Source organism: Corythoichthys intestinalis, chromosome 21 (genome assembly GCF_030265065.1).
Source record: "Corythoichthys intestinalis isolate RoL2023-P3 chromosome 21, ASM3026506v1, whole genome shotgun sequence".
In the NCBI taxonomy this organism is placed as follows: Eukaryota; Metazoa; Chordata; class Actinopteri; order Syngnathiformes; family Syngnathidae; genus Corythoichthys; species Corythoichthys intestinalis.
The window spans coordinates 27,383,384-27,404,417 of NC_080415.1; the positions used below are offsets into that span (position 1 = coordinate 27,383,384).

At 39.9% G+C, this 21,034-nt stretch overlaps 1 protein-coding gene across 1 annotated transcript in view; it reads right to left on the bottom strand.

Moving 5' to 3' along the window:
- Nucleotides 1-50: 50 nt before the first annotated feature.
- Nucleotides 51-21,034, bottom strand: part of tbkbp1 (TBK1 binding protein 1) — a 79,779-nt gene continuing 58,795 nt past the window's right edge. Inside the window, exons 8-10 of the mRNA XM_057825672.1 lie at nucleotides 13,822-13,937; nucleotides 8,864-9,618; nucleotides 51-5,724 (exon numbers count right to left, since the gene is read on the bottom strand). Of these exons, the coding sequence (XP_057681655.1) occupies nucleotides 5,596-5,724; nucleotides 8,864-9,618; nucleotides 13,822-13,937 (1,000 nt within the window). The 3' untranslated portion in view covers nucleotides 51-5,595. The remainder of the gene's footprint in view (nucleotides 5,725-8,863; nucleotides 9,619-13,821; nucleotides 13,938-21,034) is intronic.

Here is a 21,034-nt window from a genome sequence, read left to right on the forward strand (position 1 = left end):
TTTTGATATATTGTCACACCCCTACTTTAGAATCAATTTGACAAGGCAAGCATGTTTCAGTGCAAGTTTATTCAGTGGAATATTTACAGACACAGGAAGCAAACGAAAAAAAAAAAAAGGCAAATCACATAAAAGCCTTTTTGTCTCCTGAGTGAATCAGCGAGTCGTCATGGAAAAAAAGGATTTCTTTCCTCTGGTCGGGGTGTTTTTCGGAGTTCTCCTGAGTCGATGCAGAACGAAAGAAGGAAAAAAGGAAAGAAGTGTGGTGTACTCGTGTATTTTTGTTTTACACAGCTCGTTTTTGGGGATAAAAACATCTCTTTTCAGCAGTGTTGTTTTTCGTCAACAATGACGATAACGGAAATATTTCGTCGTCAAATAATGATGATGACGTGACTATGACGTGCAAAAAATGTTGCTTTGGAGACGACAACATGACGAGACGACTGCCAGTTTTCGTCTGACGAGACGTGTGCTGAGTGATCATGACAAACTAAATGTAACTTGTCGCGTTAGCATCAACTTTAGCATGACAATCATCCTCTTAAACGCTCGGACAACTTTTTTCACATAAAGTTCGTGTCTTCTAGGTCGGTTTATTTGCAACTAATGTACTGCTTTTGCTGCTGAGTGTGTATTATCTTCACAAAGTCAGCGTTATCCTTGTAGACGCTACAATATGTGCTCGTCTGTCGATGTTCATTCGAATTTGGTGGAAACCTTTATTTTCGGACTAAAACTTGAATTTTACAGACAAACATTTTGAGTTACTGTCGAGTAACTCAACTAACTAACTAAAACTAGACGAAATTTGCTTGTCATTTCGTCGACCAAAACTAGACGAAGGCGAACACATTTTGAAATGTCTAAAATATGACTAAGGCTAGGTTCATACCGCGGGTCTTAATGCACAAATCTGATTTTTTTCGTGTTTTTCCGACTCAAGTGAGACATTAAGTGGACGGTCTCTTGACAAGTCGCATAGAAGTGGACCATTTCAAATCCGATCTGGGTCACTTTAGTATGAGGTTTAAATCCGATTTGGAGCACATTTTTCCAGAATTTGGCGGCGGTCTGAACTGTCACATCTCCCAAATCGGAATTTATGCAGCAATTACGTCAGCAAAGAGTGAGAGCGGCAGGCAGGACGGCAGTGATAGCTGTGCATTAGCGTTAGCGCCCAGCTAGCTTGAATTCGGTTTTTACGTAGGAAGCCGGCTTGACCACAGTCATTAAAAAAATAAGATGTATAAAAGGATAAGCCTGATAATGCTCGGTTTTCTTTCTGTGCGCCAAATAAGCAATATTTCAGTATTGCTTACATGGCTGAGTTGTGGCAAACTGACGCACACACCTTATGTGTGTGCGACTGTGTGTCACACACGCACAGTGGGTGCATGTGTTCTATCAATCCATATAAACTTTGAATATAAGACTAAACGGGGATTATTAATGTCTGTTATTTGTGTCCTCTTTTTGAAAAACAAAAACTGATCACCCTGGAATGACGTACAGCCAACATGTGAGTCATTTGTTTTGATGCTTCTACACATGCGTATGAGGGTCAGCTTGCTCAGCGCGTGTCGGACTACGAGTTAGGGCTCAATGAACAAAGGCTGTCTGAACGGGCACGGCAAAAAAAGAGACAGACAAAAAAATCGAAATTGTGCATTGAGACCTGCGGTATGAACCTAGGCTAGTACTAATTAAGTATTTTCGTCCGAAGGACTAAGACAAAAATTAAAAGGGCTGCCAAAAACAACACTGCTTTTCAGTTGTTTTTGGTATATGATCATGAGTAACAAAAATGGTAAATTTAAAATCCATTTTAGTTGACATTTATATTATACAGAGCACCCCGGGTGCCAAGGTAGAAAAAAATACATAGCTAATCTGTACCCACAGTTTACTTAACTGTACCCACAGCCATTGTTTTTAATCTTACTTTAAAGTAATTACAGTGGGGCATATTAGTATTTAGCCAACCACCAATGGCGTACCGCACGCAGGCTATTTTTAAACCGTGACGTCGCATCGTAAAGCGGAAGAAAAGCCAAAGTGGGACATTATAGACCCGCCCTCGCATAGACCCAACGTAATTAGTGCTACTTTTCTCCGGTAATCTTTCAAAAACGAACATCCCGATTACGCATTGCTTTTTTGGAACTTGTAGAAACAACTCTAGACATTACGACACATGAAGGATGTTTTCTTCATACGTTTCCGGAAACCAAAAACTCGGTAGGCAAAAATGTGAAGACTTAATCAACTTGCACGGACTTTAACACCAGCTCGGCGAATCCATTCACGTTTCATATGCAGTAAACATTATGTTGGGTTGGCATGGTCTTTCAGAGGACTCTGTAAACATCTCCTTCGTACACGATTTCCATTCATTTCCTATTAGGGACAAACGGTGGCTTGTCCCTACTTAGCAACAGTAGCTAATGTCATGAATATTAATGAGCGGAAGTGACGTGTTGCTTGCGGTACGCCATTGTGCAAGTTCTCCTACTTGAAAAGATTAGAGAGGCCGGTAATTGTCAACATGGGTAAACCTCAACCACGGGAGACAGAATGTGGAAAAAAAAAAAACAGAAATTCACATTGTTTGATGTTTAAAGAATCCAAATTAGAGTGGAAATGTATTTGGTCACCTACAGAAAAGCAAGATTACTGGCTGTCAAAGAGGTCTAACTTCTTCTAACGAGGCTCTACTCGTTACCTGTATTAATGGCACCTGTTTTAACTCATTATCGGTATAAAAGACACCTGTCCAAAATCTCAGTCAGTCACACTTTAAACTCCACTATGGCCAAGACCAAAGAGCTGTCGAAGGACACCAGAGACAAAATTGTAGACCTGCACCAGGCTGGGAAGACTGAATCTGCAACAGATAAAACGCTTGGTTGAAAGAAATCAACTGTGGGAGCAATTATTAGAAAATGGAAGACATACAAGACTACTGATAATCTCCCTCGATCTGGGGCTCCATGCAAGATCTCACCCAGTGACGTCAAAATGATAACAAGAACGGTGAGCAAAAATCCCAGAACCACACGGTGGGACCTAGTAAATGACCCACAAAGAGCTGGGACCACAGTAACAAAGGGAACTATTAGTAACACATTGCGCCGCCAGGGACTCAAATCCTGCACTGCCAGACGTGTCCCCCTGCTGAAGCCAGTACACACCTGCGGTTTGCTAGAGAGCATTTGGATGATCCAGAAGAGGACTGGGAGAATGTTATGGTCAGATGAAACCAAAATAGAACTTTTTGGTAGAAACACGGGTTCTCGTATTTGGAGGAGAAAGAATACTGAATTGCATCCGAAGAACACCATACCCACTGTGAAGTATGGGGGTGGAAACGTCATGCTTTGGGGCTGTTTTTCTGCAAAGGGGTCAGGACGACTGATCTGTGTAAAGGAAAGAATGAATGGAGCCATGTATTAAGAGATTTTGAGTGAAAATCTCCTTCCATCAGCAAGGGCATCGAAGATGAGACGTGGCTGGGTCTTTCAGCATGACAATGATCCCAAACACACAGCCAGGGCTGTGCTTCGTAAGAAGCATTTCAAGGTCCTGGAGTGGCCTAGCCAGTCTCCAGATCTCAACCCCATAGAAAATCTGTGGAGGGAGTTGAAAGTCCGTGTTGCCCAACGACAGCCCCAAAACATCACTGCTCTAGAGGAGGTCTGAATGGAGGAATGAGCCAAAATACCAGCAACAGTGTGTGAAAAGCTTGTGAAGAGTTACAGAAAACGTTTGGCCTCCGTTGTTGCCAACAAAGGGTACATAACAAAGTATTGAAATGAACTTTTGGTATTGACCAAATATTTATTTTTGACCATGATTTGCAAATAAATTCTTTAAAAATCAAACAATGTGATTTTCTGGGTTTGTTTTTTTCCACATTCTGTCTCTCATGGTTGAGGTTTACCCATGTTGAAGATTAATTCAAGTGGGAGAACTTGAACACAATTAGTGGTTGACTAAATACTTATTTGCCCCACTGTATACACCCCCTAGTCATCATGTGTTTAAGGGGACTTGAGACAGACACACAGCAGAAGCTAAAAAACTAGCATAAACTAGTCAGTATTTCGGAGATGCACCTTTGGCTGCTATCACACAGTGAGTCTGTGTGGACAAGTCTCAATTAGCCTTGTACATCTGTCCACTGTGGGTACAGATTAGCTATGTACATTATTTGTTGTCTTACCCTGGCACCAGGGGGGCTCCGTAATATTAGAAACATAAGCTAATTTAGCATTTATGCTAATTATTTTCTGTCAACTCGCCGTACATCCGACCAATAAAACTAAAAAATTAAAAGTTGTATGTGAATGAGGGAAATGGATATTCTTTGGTTATGAAGCGGCTGTTGGAGGGAAAACGTGTCACAAATAATGTCTTGTGATGTCATCACCTGGCGACGCGCACGTTGGCAAAGTAGCCCTTTCCGAAAAAGGAGTTAGCATCAAGAAAATATCGATTAAATTCGTAGAAAGGGAAAGAACTTGGCAGAAATGGCGTTTTTGGTGATTTGACTTTATGACGGAGAGCAGAGAAAATGAAAATGACTTTTTATTATCGGCAGGAAGTGCTCATGTGAGCCGCAAAACCTCAGATGAGCTGACATCAGTCTTAACGTCGTTTTATCGAGATTCACCAGCATTTTTTTTACTCTCTCCTTTTTTCTTTCTTTTTTTTTTTTTTTTTTTTTGCTGTTATTGAAGTGGGTGGTCCGGGCCGACATCGTGTATTGTGGGTACACTGTATGGACAAAAGTATTGGGTTCACATTCTCCAAGAATATTTAATTGGTTAATTAAATGGCATTAAGTGTATAAATATAGCATTTTTGAAAAATTAAATAATTGGTCAAAAAATCTTAATAACAAAATTGAAAAAAATACATTCTTAAAATAAACTTCTACATGCAGTTAAATATTTTTGGTTGAATATATTAGTAAAATAGGCAAATATATACATTTAAATAATTGCATGTGAGTTGTATAGTCTAAATATATTTTCAAGTTGAGAATAAATTACTTAACTATTGAACTATTTTACAAACTTTTCATACATATTTCACTTTAAAAACTAGAACATGCCCATCAAATTCCAAACCCAATACTTTTGTCCATTACATTTTTATTTTAGGAAGACTCCCAGCGCACCTTTTGAGTGTTTTTCTGTCCACCGTTTGAAAGCTTGCATTGCCAGCCTCAAACGTGCTGAAAAAATAGAAATCTTTTTTTTTTTTGCCTTCACAGATTTACAATACAAATAAAATAATACTGTATATAAGGGGACTTGAGACAGACACACAGCAGAAGCTAAAAAACTAGCATAAAGTGCTAAGATTTTTTTTTTCTTATTTTAGAACAGGCCGCAAGCGTAAAAGGTATAACGTCAGTACGAATGTTCGTGTTTCATGCCGGACGGATCGTCTTTTAAAGCTCGGATTTGTGAAGGTGACACCAACATGCACGACCACTGAACCTTCGTGACTCGTCAAAACGTGGAAAACAAAGCAAAAAGACAAAAGAAAAAGCACATGATTTGGGTCCTCCGGTCACCAGGGTGATCAGATCTTGCTGTTCTCCAGGTGGGAGTCAATGTGCTTGATGAGGGCGTCATCAGGGTAACCGACGGGGAACATCAGCTGACACAGCGGGCAGCTGCGCACGTCGCTTTCTTCCGTCTCCATCCAAAGCTGCGGGGCGAGACGGGTGGATGGTTAGACGCTTGCCTGTCATTTTTACGCATTGTACTCACTCGTATGAGTCACCACCACGTGGAAATGGACCTAACCAGTCGATAATGGCTGACTCACGCGCTAGCCGAGCCCACGTTATCGCCTTCGCGTGAAACATTTTTGCTGATGTTTCACAGGATTTGTACCTGTCTTAACATTTGACTCACATTGGCAATGGCAGCTAAAGTATTTCTACTCCCATCGCTATATACAATGTATCACAAAAGTGAGTACACCCCTCGCATTTCCGCACATAATTAAGTATATCTTTTCATGGGACAACACTGACAAAATGACACTTTGACACAATGAAAAGTAGTCCGTGTTCAGCTTATATAATAGTTAATTTATTTTCCCCTCAAAATAACTCAAAATATCTAAACCCCTGGCAACAAAAGTGAGTACACCGCTTAGAAACTACGTACATCCCTAAATGTCCAAATTGAGTACTGCTTGTCATTTTCCCTCCAAAATACCATGTGACTAATTACAGGAGTGCTGTCAGCATTGCTGCAGAGACTGAAGTGGTGGGGGGTCAGCCTGCTAGTGCTCAGACCATACGTTGCACTCTACGTCAAATTGGTGTGCATGGCTGTCACCCCAGGAGGAAGCCTCTTCTGAAGACTGTACACAAGAAGCCCGCAAACCATTTGCTGAACACATGTCAACAAAGCACATGGATTACTGGAACCACATTCTATGGTCTGATGAGACGGCCGGGCTTTTTTGTGTACCGTCTTCAGAAGAGGCTTTCTCCTGGGGTGACAGTCATGCACACCAATTTGATGTAGAGTGCTGCGTATGGTCTGAGCACTAGTAGGCTGACCCCCCACCTCTTCAATCTCTGCAGCAATGCTGACAGCAGTCCTGTAACGAGTCACATGACATTTTGAAGGGAATATGACAAGCAGTACTCAATTTGGACATCTAGAGATGTACTTTGTTTGTAAGGGGTAATCTCACTTTTGTTGCCAGGGGTTTAGATATTAATGGCTATATTTTCAGTTATTTCGAGGGGAAAATAAATTAACTCTATTACCGTATTGGCCCGAATATAAGACGGCTCTGATTATATGACGACCCTTTCTTTTCAAGACTCAAGTTTGAAAAAAAGACTTTTTGAACACCAAATTAATTTTTATACAGAAAATAATTACAGTACATCCGAAACAAATGATTATCACAATATATTTGAGAGAAAAAGCATGTTATTTTGCCTCATTCAAATCTTAATATCTGAACATTTAAATATGTAAACTAAAGTGCAATCACATTCGTAAATGAATGGTTTTTGAAATGTAAATAAACCAATCTATTGTGAAAAAACAAAACTGCAGTAACTGCATTAACCATCAAAGTGAAGTCTAACTGTAACTGTAGTCTTGAAACAAATCTGAATAAGGAATAACATTGCAATAAAATAATGAAAACTGGTTAACCTAAAAAGAGTAGCTGAGATCTATCATGGCAGAACATCGCTTCAATGATATCTGGCGCCATCTAGTGTCGTGAATGGGTATAATGTCTAGATTTTATTGTAATTGTTTGATTTTTAAAGAATTTATTTCCCCAAATTAGAGTGGAAAATACAATAAGTATTTGGTTACCTACAAACAAGCAAGATTTCTGGCTGTCAAAGAGGTCTAACTTCTTCTAACGAGGTCTAACGAGGCTCCACTCGTTACCTGTATTAATGGCACCTGTTTTAACTCATTATCGGTATAAAAGACACCTGTCCACAATCTCATTCAGTCACACTCCAAACTCCACTATGGCCAAGACCAAAGAGCTGTCGAAGGACACCAGAGACAAAATTGTAGACCTTCACCAGGCTGGGAAGACTGAATCTGCAATAGGTAAAACGCTTGGTGTAAAGAAATCAACGGTGGGAGCAATTATTAGAAAATGGAAGACATACAAGACCACTGATAATCTCCCTCGATCTGGGGCTCCATGCAAGATCTCCTCGTGGTGTCAAAATGATAACAAGAACGGTGAGCAAACCCCCCCGAAACCACACGGGAGGAGCTAGTGAATGACCTACAGAGAGCTGGGACCACAGTAACAAAGGCTACTATCAGTAACACAATGCACCACTAGGGACCTGCACTGCCAGACGTGTCCCCCTGCTGAAGCCAGTACATGTCCAGGCCCGTCTGTGGTTCGTTAGACAGCATTTGATCCAGAAGAGGACTGGGAGAATGTGTTACGGTCAGATGAAACCAAAATCGAAGTTTTTGGTTGAAACACAGGTTCTCGTGTTTGGACAAGAAAGAATGCTGAATTGCATCCGAAGAACACCATACCCACTGTGAAGCATGGGAGTGGAAACATCATGCTTTGGGGCTGTTTTTCTGCAAAGGGACCAGGACGACTGATCTGTGTAAAGGAAAGAATGAATGGGGCCATGTATCGAGAGATTTTGAGTGAAAATCTCCTTCCATCAACAAGGGCATTGAAGATGAGACGTGGCTGGGTCTTTCAGCATGACAATGATCCCAAATACACAGCCAAGGCTGTGCTTCGTAAGAAGCATTTCAAGGTCCTGGAGTGGCCTAGCCAGTCTCCAGAGCTCAACCACATAGAAAATCCGTGGAGGGAGTTGAAAGTCCGTGTTTCCCAACGACAGCCCCAAAACATCACAGCTCTAGAGGAGATCAGCACGGAGGAATGGGACAAAATACCAGCAACAGAAAATGTTTGGCCTCCGTTATTGCCAACAAAGGGTGCATAACAAAGTATTGAGATGAACTTTTGGTATTGACCAAATACTTATTTTCCACCATGATTTGCAAATACATTCTTTAAAAATCAAACAATGTGATTTTCTGGGTTTTTTTCCTCACATTCTGTCTCTCATGGTTGAAGTTTACCCATGTTGACAATTACAGGCCTCTCTAATATTTTCAAGTGGGAGAACGTGCGCAATTAGTGGTTGACTAAATACTTATTTGCCCCACTGTACCTATTAACCCAAATAAATCAACAGGTAAGCCCCACTGGACTATAAACTGCAGGATTCAAAATGAGGGAAAAAAGTAGCAGTTTATAGTCCGAAAATTAATGTCTGTATAAATCGTATATAAGCAACACTCACGTTAATGGAGGGCCACGACTGAGCGTGCTCGGCCGATATGTAGCCGGGTCGAGAGTGGCAGCCCAGAGCGTTGGCGCACTGGGTGGTGGGGAAGGCTGAGCAGGACGCCGGACCCCTGGTGGCGCCCCCAGGTACGGCGGAAGTGAGCACCCCCAGCGTCCGTGGCGGGCTGACGGGATGCGGGCAGGTCCACTCCTCCTCATCTTCGGAGGACTGCGGGGGCGGCGGCGGGGCCTGCGCGGAGGGAGGTGGCGGCGGTTCAAAACGGAGCGGAAAGGGCATCTCCCTAGGGTGGCGCAGGGCGCCGTCGTCGCCTCCACCGCCGCCCTGGTGAGGTGACGTCGTGCCTCTATGCTGCAGGGAGTGCTGCGGTGTCTGTTTGGAGTAGCTTTCCACAAAAGGCCGGGGCTTGGGCAGTGTGGACACTGGGTCCAGGGAGAAGCGCGGCGGGCACTGGTATGCCGACGGGTCGGTCACTTCCGAGTAGCTGCGGCGGCCCTGGAAGCTGGCGCGCAGGTGCTGGCTGGCCGGGCGGCAAGAGTATGAAGCCGGGCCTGCCTCGCCGACGTCCAGCAAGGGCGAGCGGCGGTGCGTGTCGGGTGAGAGGCGCTGTAGCACAGGCGAGCGCCGCTGCTGGATGGGCGAGTGGTGCGCCACCGCCGCTGCCACCGGGGAATGCCGCTGGGAGATGGGCGAGTGGCGCTGCTGGGATCCGGGCGAGTGGCGTTGGTGGTGGATAGGGGAGTGTAGCTGGACTGCAAATGCACAGTTACCAAAGGTCAGACTTTTGAAATGTAATTTGTTGGTCGGGTTGAGCAAAACCGAGGCTGATGTTTTTGCCATGTTATTGGATCAACATTGAGATTTTGGATTTCCTCAACATTCATCTAAATTCTAGCCATAGACTTCACCATCAATTGACAAGACAACTCCCACAGACTTTATGCCATTCTTTCCTTCCCGTAGGGAGCCGACCTAATGAGCGTTAAGGTGGCTTTCACTATTCACTGTGATAAACTCAAACACACGATGTGTTCTAACGCCGGATTTAGGTGAAAATAGGATGAAGGTTTTACTGTATACAAGCAGGCAGGAGTGTCTTGAGTGATTTGGTCGAAGATTCAAGGTAATTATTATATTCTTCGCACCGTGCATGCACTTTGAGACGTTGTGAACACAATGAAATGAATGGAAAAAATTAGCCTAACTTTAGCTTCAGATATTTATGTAAAATGAATGATAACTGCCCGTTTTTTTGCTTTTCACCAACGTTACGTTCATATCTGCAGAAATTCCACAATTTAAGCATTTATTTGCAAGAATTTTCAACTTAAAAAGCTCTTTGTTCCGTGACGGCGGCCATGTTGGATTTAACGATACTGCAATTTTCGCTTGAAATATTTACGTAAAATGACGGATAACTGCCCGTTTTTTGCTTTTAACCAAAAATCTCGACTGATTCAAGTTCATATCGATAGAAATTCTGCAATTTAAGAATTTATTTGCAAGAATTTTCTATTTAAAAAACCCTTTGTTTTATGACTGCCACCATGTTAGATTTTGTATCCCTACATTAGAGTGGAATTCAACCTAAATAAGTTGTGATTGTATTTAGAAAAATACAAATTTAGCTTTTGGTGTGTAAAATTACGATGAATCTGAATGCTTTCGTCAAGTATTAAGTTTCTGATGTGAAAAATGAGTAATTTATTGGCTGTTGAAAACTTGCACTATATTAAAAAAAAATTAAGTGGCTATTTTGAGCAAAAACTTGTATGATAAATATTGATATTGATCCTGAAAATATAGGTGATTATCTCTGCATTTGCTTTTATCGCCATTTTAAGTTTTTTTATACTTATATAAAAAATAATTATTCAGGATTTTATTCGGGAACGACTGAATTTTTTTTATGCCGCTGCTAATGGAGACTCATATATGCCTAAGGGAGGTGTTTGTTTTGGTTTTAGGTTGCTAGCGGCTTTGGTTTTGAATATATTTGAATTTTAAGTTAAAATAGGCCCCATGTCCCCGTCAACTGATAGTGAAGTCTATGTTCTAGCCTGGCTAAATTTCTATCCCACGCGGATGTTTCCGCCGACATTTGGCGGACGAGGTAGTACTAACATATCAGAGAGGTGTAGATCTCTGCTGTAAACTCTTTTACTGCCTCTTATATTCTGGGAGAATATTAGCTAACTGCGGTGGCTAGCCGCACCGAGTATAAAAGCTGGTTTGACTCTGCATGTCTAATTTCTGCACAGTTAAAGTTAAAAAGATGTGCACAGTATATTGATTACCCGCAAACATTACGTAACTTATCAGTAGTTTCAAAGCCAACTCAGCGTCGCTAATGTGAGTAGACTAATTGATAGCATTAAGCTAACGTTAATATCGACACGCTATTATGTAAGTGCTGACTACATTTAGCACAGGAGCTGATTAAAATATTACAGAACAGAAAGAAACCTAATTGAAATAATGCTAGTCAGTTAGCACTAGCATTTTACTGACTCGTGGCTCTACCACACTGATAATGCTGAGCGTTTTTCAACTTTTTTTCCTTTATTTTTTGGATAATACACATTTTTTTGCCCTCACTGCTGAAAAAAACCTAGAGGAAACACTGGCACAGTTCTGTTTTTGTAAAATACTGAACATTTCTATAATTGCAACATCAAAGTGGTGACATCAGCCACCATTACAGTGGCATTTCCTGTAAAGGCGACGCCTGAAAAAAATTTCTCTCATCAGATGGGTGGAGGTGTCAAAAACAAAAGGTGCTAACATCCGGAACTGCTTTTTTAGTACAGTCTTTATGAGTTCAATCAATATTCTGCATGCTAACATAAAAACCACACATGTGCTTTTTCAGCCCTTCAAAGGCAAATTCCTTTTACGGTAATCCTAGTAACAGGGCCACTCTACTGATTTCGCGAATTTCAAACAGATTCAAGTGTTCATTTTAATTAACCACGTCAAACTGAACGGAATTCACGGTTACATCCGTAAGAATAACTCGTCCAGGTTCCGAAATAGCAAAGCACCATATTTGACAGTTGGTGTGTTTTTAGACTTTTTGGACTAGATGTAACGAACAAGTCATCCCTTCAAAAAGGTAAAACTTTCATTTTGTCAGTCCATTTATTTTGTTTTTCATTAAGCAAAATTAAGACGAGCCTTTTTGGTCAGCATTACTCATGAATGACATTTTTGTCTGGTCTTTACATTTATTTGACAAAGAAAAATTGCGCTGCTTTGAATCCAATTTTACTGCTTCAAGGATTCGGTTAATTAAAGTGGCATTGTAATGATGTTTTGAAAGTTTTGCATTTATTTTTATTGATTTGGGTGGATACACTGCTCTCTAGTGGAAACAGGGAATATTACATAACTCATCTAACATGGCTGAATCCAGCTGCTCACCGTTAAGACCAACATAAGGTTGTAACTAGAGATGTCCCGATCGATTGGGTCTGATCACGTCATTTTCAAAGTATCGGAATCAGCAAAAAAATATCGGACATGCCTTTTTTTAATTTATACAGTATAGTATTATGTAGTATTATGTTACACTCATCTAGAGTCTTTAGCCTAGGTTTAAGGTCGGGTTATCAAATGTATCCTGTTAATTGCGGTAATTTTTTTTTTTTTTATCACGTTAAAATATTTAACGCAATTAACGCAAGCGCTGCACGACCCACTCACGCATTGTCGCGTTCAATCAGTAATGGCGCCGTTTTATCTATATATAGAGCTAAAAGGCAGCGTAAAATGAATAGAGTGAATTTTGGCAGCCTTTGGAGCCTTTTTTTTTAATTGGCTAAAGCCTTACAATTCCTCTGCCTACGATTAGAAATATCCTGGGAAGCAATGTGGGGAACAAAGGTAGTAATTGATCTTTTTCTTAACACCCTATGTTATTTTCCAACCAAGATATATCAATTAGTACCACTACGCACAGTCATGGTTGCACTTCCCATCATGCATTTGGGCAGAACAGTTAAATGGCTACAGTATCATTTACTGAAAGCTCAACAAATACACTAGATGGCAATATTTAGTCACAATATACAAAGTCACATTTATCCTTTAAGAATTACAAGTCTTTCTATCCGTGGATCCCTCTCACAGAAAGAATGTTAATAATGTAAATGCCATCTTGAGGATTTATTGTCATAATAAACAAATACAGTACTTATGTACTGTATGTTGAATGTATATATTCGTCCGAGTTATTTTCATTTTTTTCTTAATGCATTGCCAAAATGTATATGATCGGGAAAAATTATCGGGAATGATTGGAATTGAATCGGGAGCAAAAAAAAAAAAAAGCAATCGGATCGGGAAATATCGGGATCGGCAGATACTTAAACGATCGGGATCGGATCGGGAGCAAAAAAACATGATTGGAACCACCCTAGTTGTAACTTTAATTTGAGCTAAGATGATTGTTTATGCAGTCGTAGTTTAGTTAAGAGATATATTTAGCTTTTTTTTTTGTTTTGCTTTTTTGCGGAAATGTGTTAGGATGATTTTTTTAAGAGCATAGTAAAAAACAACAACAACAAAAACTAACATTTTATTGCATTTAAGCTCATGGACATTCGCTATGCAAGTTAGCCAATTGTTCTTTTGTTGTACTTATCTCTTCGTTGATTTATTTTCAATACCGAGGCTAATCTCAGCTATTTTGAATATATTTTAAATGCATTTATAGCTAAATAAAATAAATATAATAAATGTTTTTGCAAGCATAAACACGTTTTTGTTTAACATCTCCTAAAATGTATTTTGCAACGCAGTAAATGTTTGTAATCCGATAACTCAATTCTTCAAACTAATTAATCGATAGGTTAATTGATTTGTTAAATAATCGATAGCTGCAGCCCTACATAAAATTGTTTGGAGAGTGAAATGCTTCTGGAAATTTCTGCACGTTAAATATACCGTCTCACCTGGACTGTGTCGCTCCTGCGACGCTTTTCTCAAAATCTCCGTCTGCTTCGAGCTCAGCGCCCGTAAGCGACTCAGCTCCTCCGTCAGCTCGGTGTAAGCCAGCGCCAGGTTCACCCTAGAAACAAAAATCCTCATTACTTACTATAACCTTCACTGACACCAAGTTGAACTCTTTAACTGCCACTGTCGGCACGAGAAGTCCAGACCATTCTGACTTTAATCAATAGAAAAATCAAGTTTGTCATCATTTTTGGGGGGGAGATAACCCAGCTCTGTTGATTGGCTTAATGACGTAGCTCAAAATATTAAAAGGTGATTTAATTTTAATGATAATGAGTTAATAACACTGGTCTAAAAAAGTTAGTTTTTTTCAACTAAATTTGTGACAATTTGTACCGCTGAATCCAAAAATGACAACATTTCTCTCAGTCAGTTCTGATTTTTAGGCTGATTTTTTTTAAAATTATTCTTTTTTATCTGATCTTCTGACTGAAACGATTATATTTTGGTGACATTATCAGTTGATTTTCGGTCATGCACACAAAGACAACAGAAATGTAATGCTTTTGAATCTTCTGCTCTGTCTGTATGTTTTTTTTTTATATTAAACTTTCCCAGTGTTATTTCGTTGTGTAAATGCTTTTATAATGATCATAAAAATATGTAGACTATTTAAACATTAAGAAAACTTGCGTTTTTTTCTGCCAACTCGAAGAAATGAAAATAAATTGCTGCTGCTGCGTTTTTTTTTTCCCCCCGCGTCACTCCACAAAAAAAAAAAAAAATTAGGGTTTTTCGGGCTGGGCCTGCAAATCTAGTTAATTGATCGGGCTTGGGCTTCAATACCAGCGGGCCGTGTCGGGTCGGGCTGGATTTTTTTAGGCCCGATCTAACCTCTATTGCACATACAGTATATCGTGGGCTAGGCCTACATTTTACTTTTGTTCTACATTGCAATTTAGTTGATGTTTTGTTTGCAACTGAACTGATCCCTGGATTGATATTGCGATAAAGATGCTGCTGCACTACAATATTTTCTTTGTCGTTTTCTTACTTGAATATTTTTATTGATGGGTCATTGTGACTAAAATACAGTGACTCTTATTACTGATTTTGCACAGGAGTTCAGATGTTGCACTGTGTGAAAGGCTGCTACTGTGTGTAAAAAAAGAGAAAGCCCTGGTCTCATTCAAAGCACTAATTAAATGCTGTGATCTGTTTTGTTTTGTTTTGTTTTTTTATATATATATATATATGAACGTATTTTCATTTGACTTCAACCAGGAGTGACACATGAGCCAATAAAAAGTTGTTTAATGCCTGACCGCTTGTGTTGCCTCATGAGTCACGAAAAATATGCTTTGCTTTAGAATTTTAATGCATCCCAGGCTTTAATGCATCGCAATGCATTGCCGAATCGAACCGAATCGAACTGTGACCCTCTGAATCGAATTGAATCGTAATCGAATCGAATCGTGAGGGCAGTGCCGATGCACACCTCTAGTGTTGACCAGTGTAATACACAACACGTATGCAGTAAAAGCTTATTTCAGTGAAGTTGAGTCATACCGGAAAACAATTATGATTACAAGAAGGGGAAACAAGACATTTATCTGCCAACATCAATACTTTTTTTTTAATTTGCTGGAAACATTACAAGCACATGTTTATATAAGACATTTGTCTTTGTATCAAAAAGTCAAACCATTAAAAAAAAAAAACTACATGAATGCACTAAGCAATTATAAATATTACAAAAATAACTCCACGACTGAACTCTAGCGCCCACACTGATTCCATATCATCATCCACACCAAGCCACCCAATTATATTCCATCAATCAATGGAGCAGCGTGGTTGTTTAATCACACCCTCGACGACTAGAATTGTTGCCTACAAACATTAAAAAGCCAATTATCCTTCGAGTATGTCTTATTTATTTAATTAATTTTTACACATGGGTATTCGACCTCAGAATGAACCTTTTAAATGACCATTTTAAAAGAAGTGGAAAGGTTCAAACCCACTCACTTGTGGTTCGTCAGTGCCCAGTCAAAGATGAATTATGAGTCAACCCCCAACCTGCTGTTTGTGGTGCCAAGGGACTTATTTCTATTTTTTTTTTTTTTTGGGCTTGCTTTCCACTTCACAACACACACCCGCACATTCTTTACTTTTCTCCATTACTGCTTGTTTCTAATAATCTCCTCCAGTTCTAGAAATAGCATGACCAAATGGACAAAAGAATTGGGATAGTAACATTCAAGATAAAGTAAGCAAAACTAAACCTAACGCAAATTCTGAACTTATTTTGAGTATTGCTACCACACACATTATATATAACATACACAGCTGGCCAAAAGTATTGGCACCCCTGCAATTCTGTCAGACAATGCTCCATTTCTCCCAGAAAATAATTGCAATTACAAATGCTTTGGTAGTAATATCTTCATTTATTTTGCTTGCAATGAAAAAACACGAAAGAGAATGAAAAAAAAAAAATCTATCATTTTACACAAAACTCCAAAAATGGGCCGGACAAAAGTATCAGCAATAGAGATGTCATGACCAATCGGGAACGTCATTTTCAAAGTATCGGAATCGGCAAAAAAATATCGGCCATGCCTTTTTTTACTTTTTTTTTTTTTTTAATTAAATCATTTTCTAATTGTATTTAACGTTACAGACATAATATGTTACACTCATGAATAGTCTTTAGTTTAGGCTTAAGGTAGGGTTATCAAATTTATCCCGATATTGGTGATAATTTTTTTTAAAAATGTATCACGTTAAAATATGTAACGCAATTAATGCATGCGCTGCACGACCCACTCACGCATTGTCGCGCTTAATCTGTAATGGCGCCGTTTTACCTATATAGAGAGATAAAAGGCAGCGTAAAATGAGTAGAATGAATTTTGGCAGCCTTTGGAGCCTTTTTTTTTAATTGGCTAAAGCCTTACAATCCCTCTCCATACGATTAGAAATATCATGGTAAGCAATGTGGGGAAGCAAGGTATCAGTTGATCTTTTTCTTAACACCTTATGGCATTTCCCAACGCAGAGAAGATGTATCAATTGGTAGCACTACGCAAAGTCATGGTTCCACTTCCCATCATGCATTTGGGCATGGCTGCAGTCTCATTTACTGAAAGCTCAACAAATACACTAGATGGCAATATTTAGTCACAATATACAAAGTCACAAGTCTTTCTATCCGTGGATCCCTCTCACAGAAAAAATGTTAATAATGTAAATGCCATCTTGAGGATTTCTTGTCATAATAAACAAATACAGTACTTATGTACTGTATGTTGAATGTATATATTCGTCTGAGTTTTATTCATTTTTTTCTTAATGCATTGCCAAAATGTATATGATCGGGAAAAATTATTGGGAATGATTGGAATTGAATCAGGAGCAAAAAAAAAAAAGCAATCGGATCGGGAAATATAGGGATCGGCAGATACTCAAACTAAAACGATCGGGTTCGGATCGGGAACAAAAAAACATGATCGGAACAACCCTAATCAGCACCCTTCGAAAAAAATCATGTGATGCTCCCTTTTCTAATTTGTGTAATCAACAGCACCTGTTACTTACCGGTGGCACATAACAGGTGGTGGCAATAACGAAATCACACTTGCAGCCAGTTAAAATGGATTAAAGTTGACTCAACCTTTGTCCTGTGTCCTTGTGTGTATCACATTGAGAAAAGAAAGAAGACCAAAGAACTGTCTGAGGACTTGAAAAGCAAAATTGTGAGGAAGCACGGGCAATCCCAAGGCTACAAGTCCATCTCCAAAGGCCTGAATGTTCCTGCGTCTACTGTGCGCAGTGTCATTGTGGGTAGGGTTGTTCCAATCATGTTTTTTTTTGCTCCTGATCATTTTAGTTTGCGTATCTGCCAATCCCGATATTTCCCGATCCGATTGCTTTTTTTTTTTAAAACTCGGACGAATATATACATTCAACATACAGTACATAAGTACTGTATTTGTTTATTATGACAATAAATCCTCAAGATGGCATTTACATTACTAACATTCTTTCTGTGAGAGGGATCCACGGATAGAAAGACTTGTAATTCTTAAAGGATCAATGTGACTTTGTATATTGTGACTAAATATTGCCATCTAGTGTATTTGTTGAGCTTTCAGTAAATGATACTGCAGCCATTTAACTTCTGCCCGAATGCATGATGGGAATTGCAACCATGACTGTGCGTAGGGGCACCAATTGATATATCTTCTCTGCGTTGGGAAAGAAAAGAGGGTGTTAAGAAAATTATCAGCTACTACGTTTCTTCCCCACATTGCCTCCCACGTTATTTTATTGCTGAGAGAGGTATTTTAAGGCTTATGAAATGGCTCCAAAGGCTGTCGGATTCTCTCTACTCATTACACGCAGCCTTTTAGCGCTATCTATAGGTAAAACGGCGTCTTTATAGATTGAATGCGACAATGCGTGAGTGGGTCGTGCAGCGTGTGCGTTAATTATTTAACGTGATTCATTTTAAAAAATTAATTACCGCCGTTAACGCAATAAATTTGATAGCCCTACGTTAAGCCAAAACGTCTCTGGATGAGTGTGAGACATTTTGTCTGTAACGTTAAATACAATTAAATAATAATAAATAAATACAAATATATATATATTAAAAAAAAGGCATGTCCGATATTTTTTTGCCAATTCCGATACTTTGAAAGTAACGTGATTGGAGGCGATCGATTGGCCGATCGATCGGGACATCTTTAATTGTGGGGACTATTTTTGAGAAATAGCCACCAAGAGGCTTAGAAGGCTCTGGGTTTCATGACTCGTTGAATCATTCAACATAAACTGAACGTAAAGTTTAAGGTGTCTATTCCAACTCAAAATTCAAACAATACGACTTGTGGTTTCTGAATCAAATAAACAGAACTAAACAATAACGTACAGCAGTAAACAACGGTCAACAGAAAATATGGCTTGAGCCAGCTAACCCCCTCGCTCTGTGTGTCCAACTGACTTGGCTCCTTCTGACAGCCCAATTTGAAGTAGGCATAACAGCTGAAATGTGTCAAAGGCCGATTACCTAAAACCGCGCCCACACCTACCAATTAGAAACCCAAGTAGACAGTCAAACAATAAGCAAAGGAAGATAACCAGGCTCCTAAACGAAGAAATAGTATAACATAATCAAAATCAACACTAATAGACACTATGGCTCATACGGTCATCAATAAGTGTAAAGCCCATGGCACTGTGGCTAACCTCCCTAGATGTGGACGGAAAAGAAAAATTGACGAGAAATTTCAACGACAGATTGTCCGGATGGTGGATGAAGAACCTCGACTAACATCCAAACAAGTTCAAGCTGTCCTGCAGTCCGAGGGTACAACAGTGTCATCTCTGACCATCCGTCAGCGTCTGAATGAAAAGGGACTCGATAGTACGAAACCCAGGAAGACCACACTTCTGACCCAGAGCCAGGCTGGAGTTTGCCAAAACTTACCTGAGGAAGCCAAAAACATTTTGGAAGAATGTTCTCTGGTCAGATGAGACAAAAGTAGAGCTTTTTGGGAAAAGTCATCAACAGAGTTTACAGGGAAAAAAACGAGGCCTTCAAAGAAAAGAACACTGTCCTCACAGTCAAACATGCCGGAGGTTCCCTGATGTTTTGGGGTTGCTTTGATGCCTCTGGCACTGGACTGCTTGACGGTGTGCATGGCATTATGAAGTCTGAAGACTCCCAACAAATTTTACAGCATAATGTAGGGCCCAGTGTGAGAAAGCTGGGTCTCCCTCAGAGGTCATGGGCCTTCCAGCAGGACAATGACCCAAAACACACTTCAAAAATCACTAGAAAATGGTTTGAGCGAAAGTACTGGAGATTTCTAAAGTGGCCAGCAATGAGTTTAGAACTGAATCCCATAGAACACCTGTGGAGAGTTTGAAAATGGCAGTTTGGAGAAGGTACCCTTCAAATTTCAGAAACCTGGAGCATTTGGTCAAAGAAGAATGGTCTAAAATTCTAGCAGAGCATTGTAAGAAACTCATTGATGGATACCGAAAGCAGTTGTTCGCAGTTAGTCTAAAGCAGGGGTCCCCAACCTATTCCACTAAGGCACACTGTGGGTGCAGGATTTCATTCTTACCAAACAAGATGACAACACTTTTTCCCCAATCTGGTGTTTTACAAGTGCAATCAGTTGATTGCAGTCAGGTGTGGCTTGTTTTAGCAGAAGCCTCATTGGTTCAACTGTCTCTGCTGGATCGGCTGGAACAAAAACCAGGACCCACAGTGTGCCTTGAGGACTGGGTTGAAAACCCCTGGTCTAAAGGTTGCACTACCAAGTATTAGGCCGAGGGTGCCAATACTTTTGTCTGGCCCATTTTTGGAGATTTGTGTAAAATGATAATTCAATTTTTTTTCATTCTCTTATGTGTTTTTCCGTATCTATGAAAAATTCTGGGATTTAAACATTTATTCACAAGAATTTTCGCCAGAACACTGAACATTTTTATGTTCTTCCACATCTTTTCCAGTGAATTTGGCACCAGGCACATCATTTTCGGAGAGAATTGTTAGGTTTAGCTCTGTAAACATCTCCTTCGTACACGATTTCCATTCATTTCCTATTAGGGACAAACGGTGGCTTGTCCCTACTTAGCAACAGTAGCTAATGTCATGAATATTAATGAGCGGAAGTGACGTGTTGCTTGCGGTACGCCATTGTGCGTCATCTACGATCTTATCCAAAAGGCTTAATCCACTGTCAATCGGGAAAGGGGTGTGGATGTGCATATAAGTGAGTCGGCGTCGCGGTAATTCACGGTCACATTGCCGTAAGAGGCACACACCGCCGGTGAGTTTGTGCACATTTATTTGTATTTGTATTATGTATTTCCACCTTCATGCTTCAAGCGTTGCATTACATTTGTACGGTTCGGCGTTTCTTTCACGGTGATCGCTTGATAGCCTTCTAGTTTGTGTTTTACATACATTTGTATTTATTATTACCCTTACAGGAAATACAGTGAAAAATATGGATTGAGGAAAATAAAAAATGTTAATGTCTTCTAAAACTGTTTTACAAGATGTCAAAAAGCAGCATTAGCAATTCCCATTAGCTCATGAAAATTGCAAAACATCAATTCTCAAGAGTTGTGCCGTTTACTTTAAATGCTTGAAATTACAAGAAGGCTTGTGGGGGGCTCTCTGTGGGA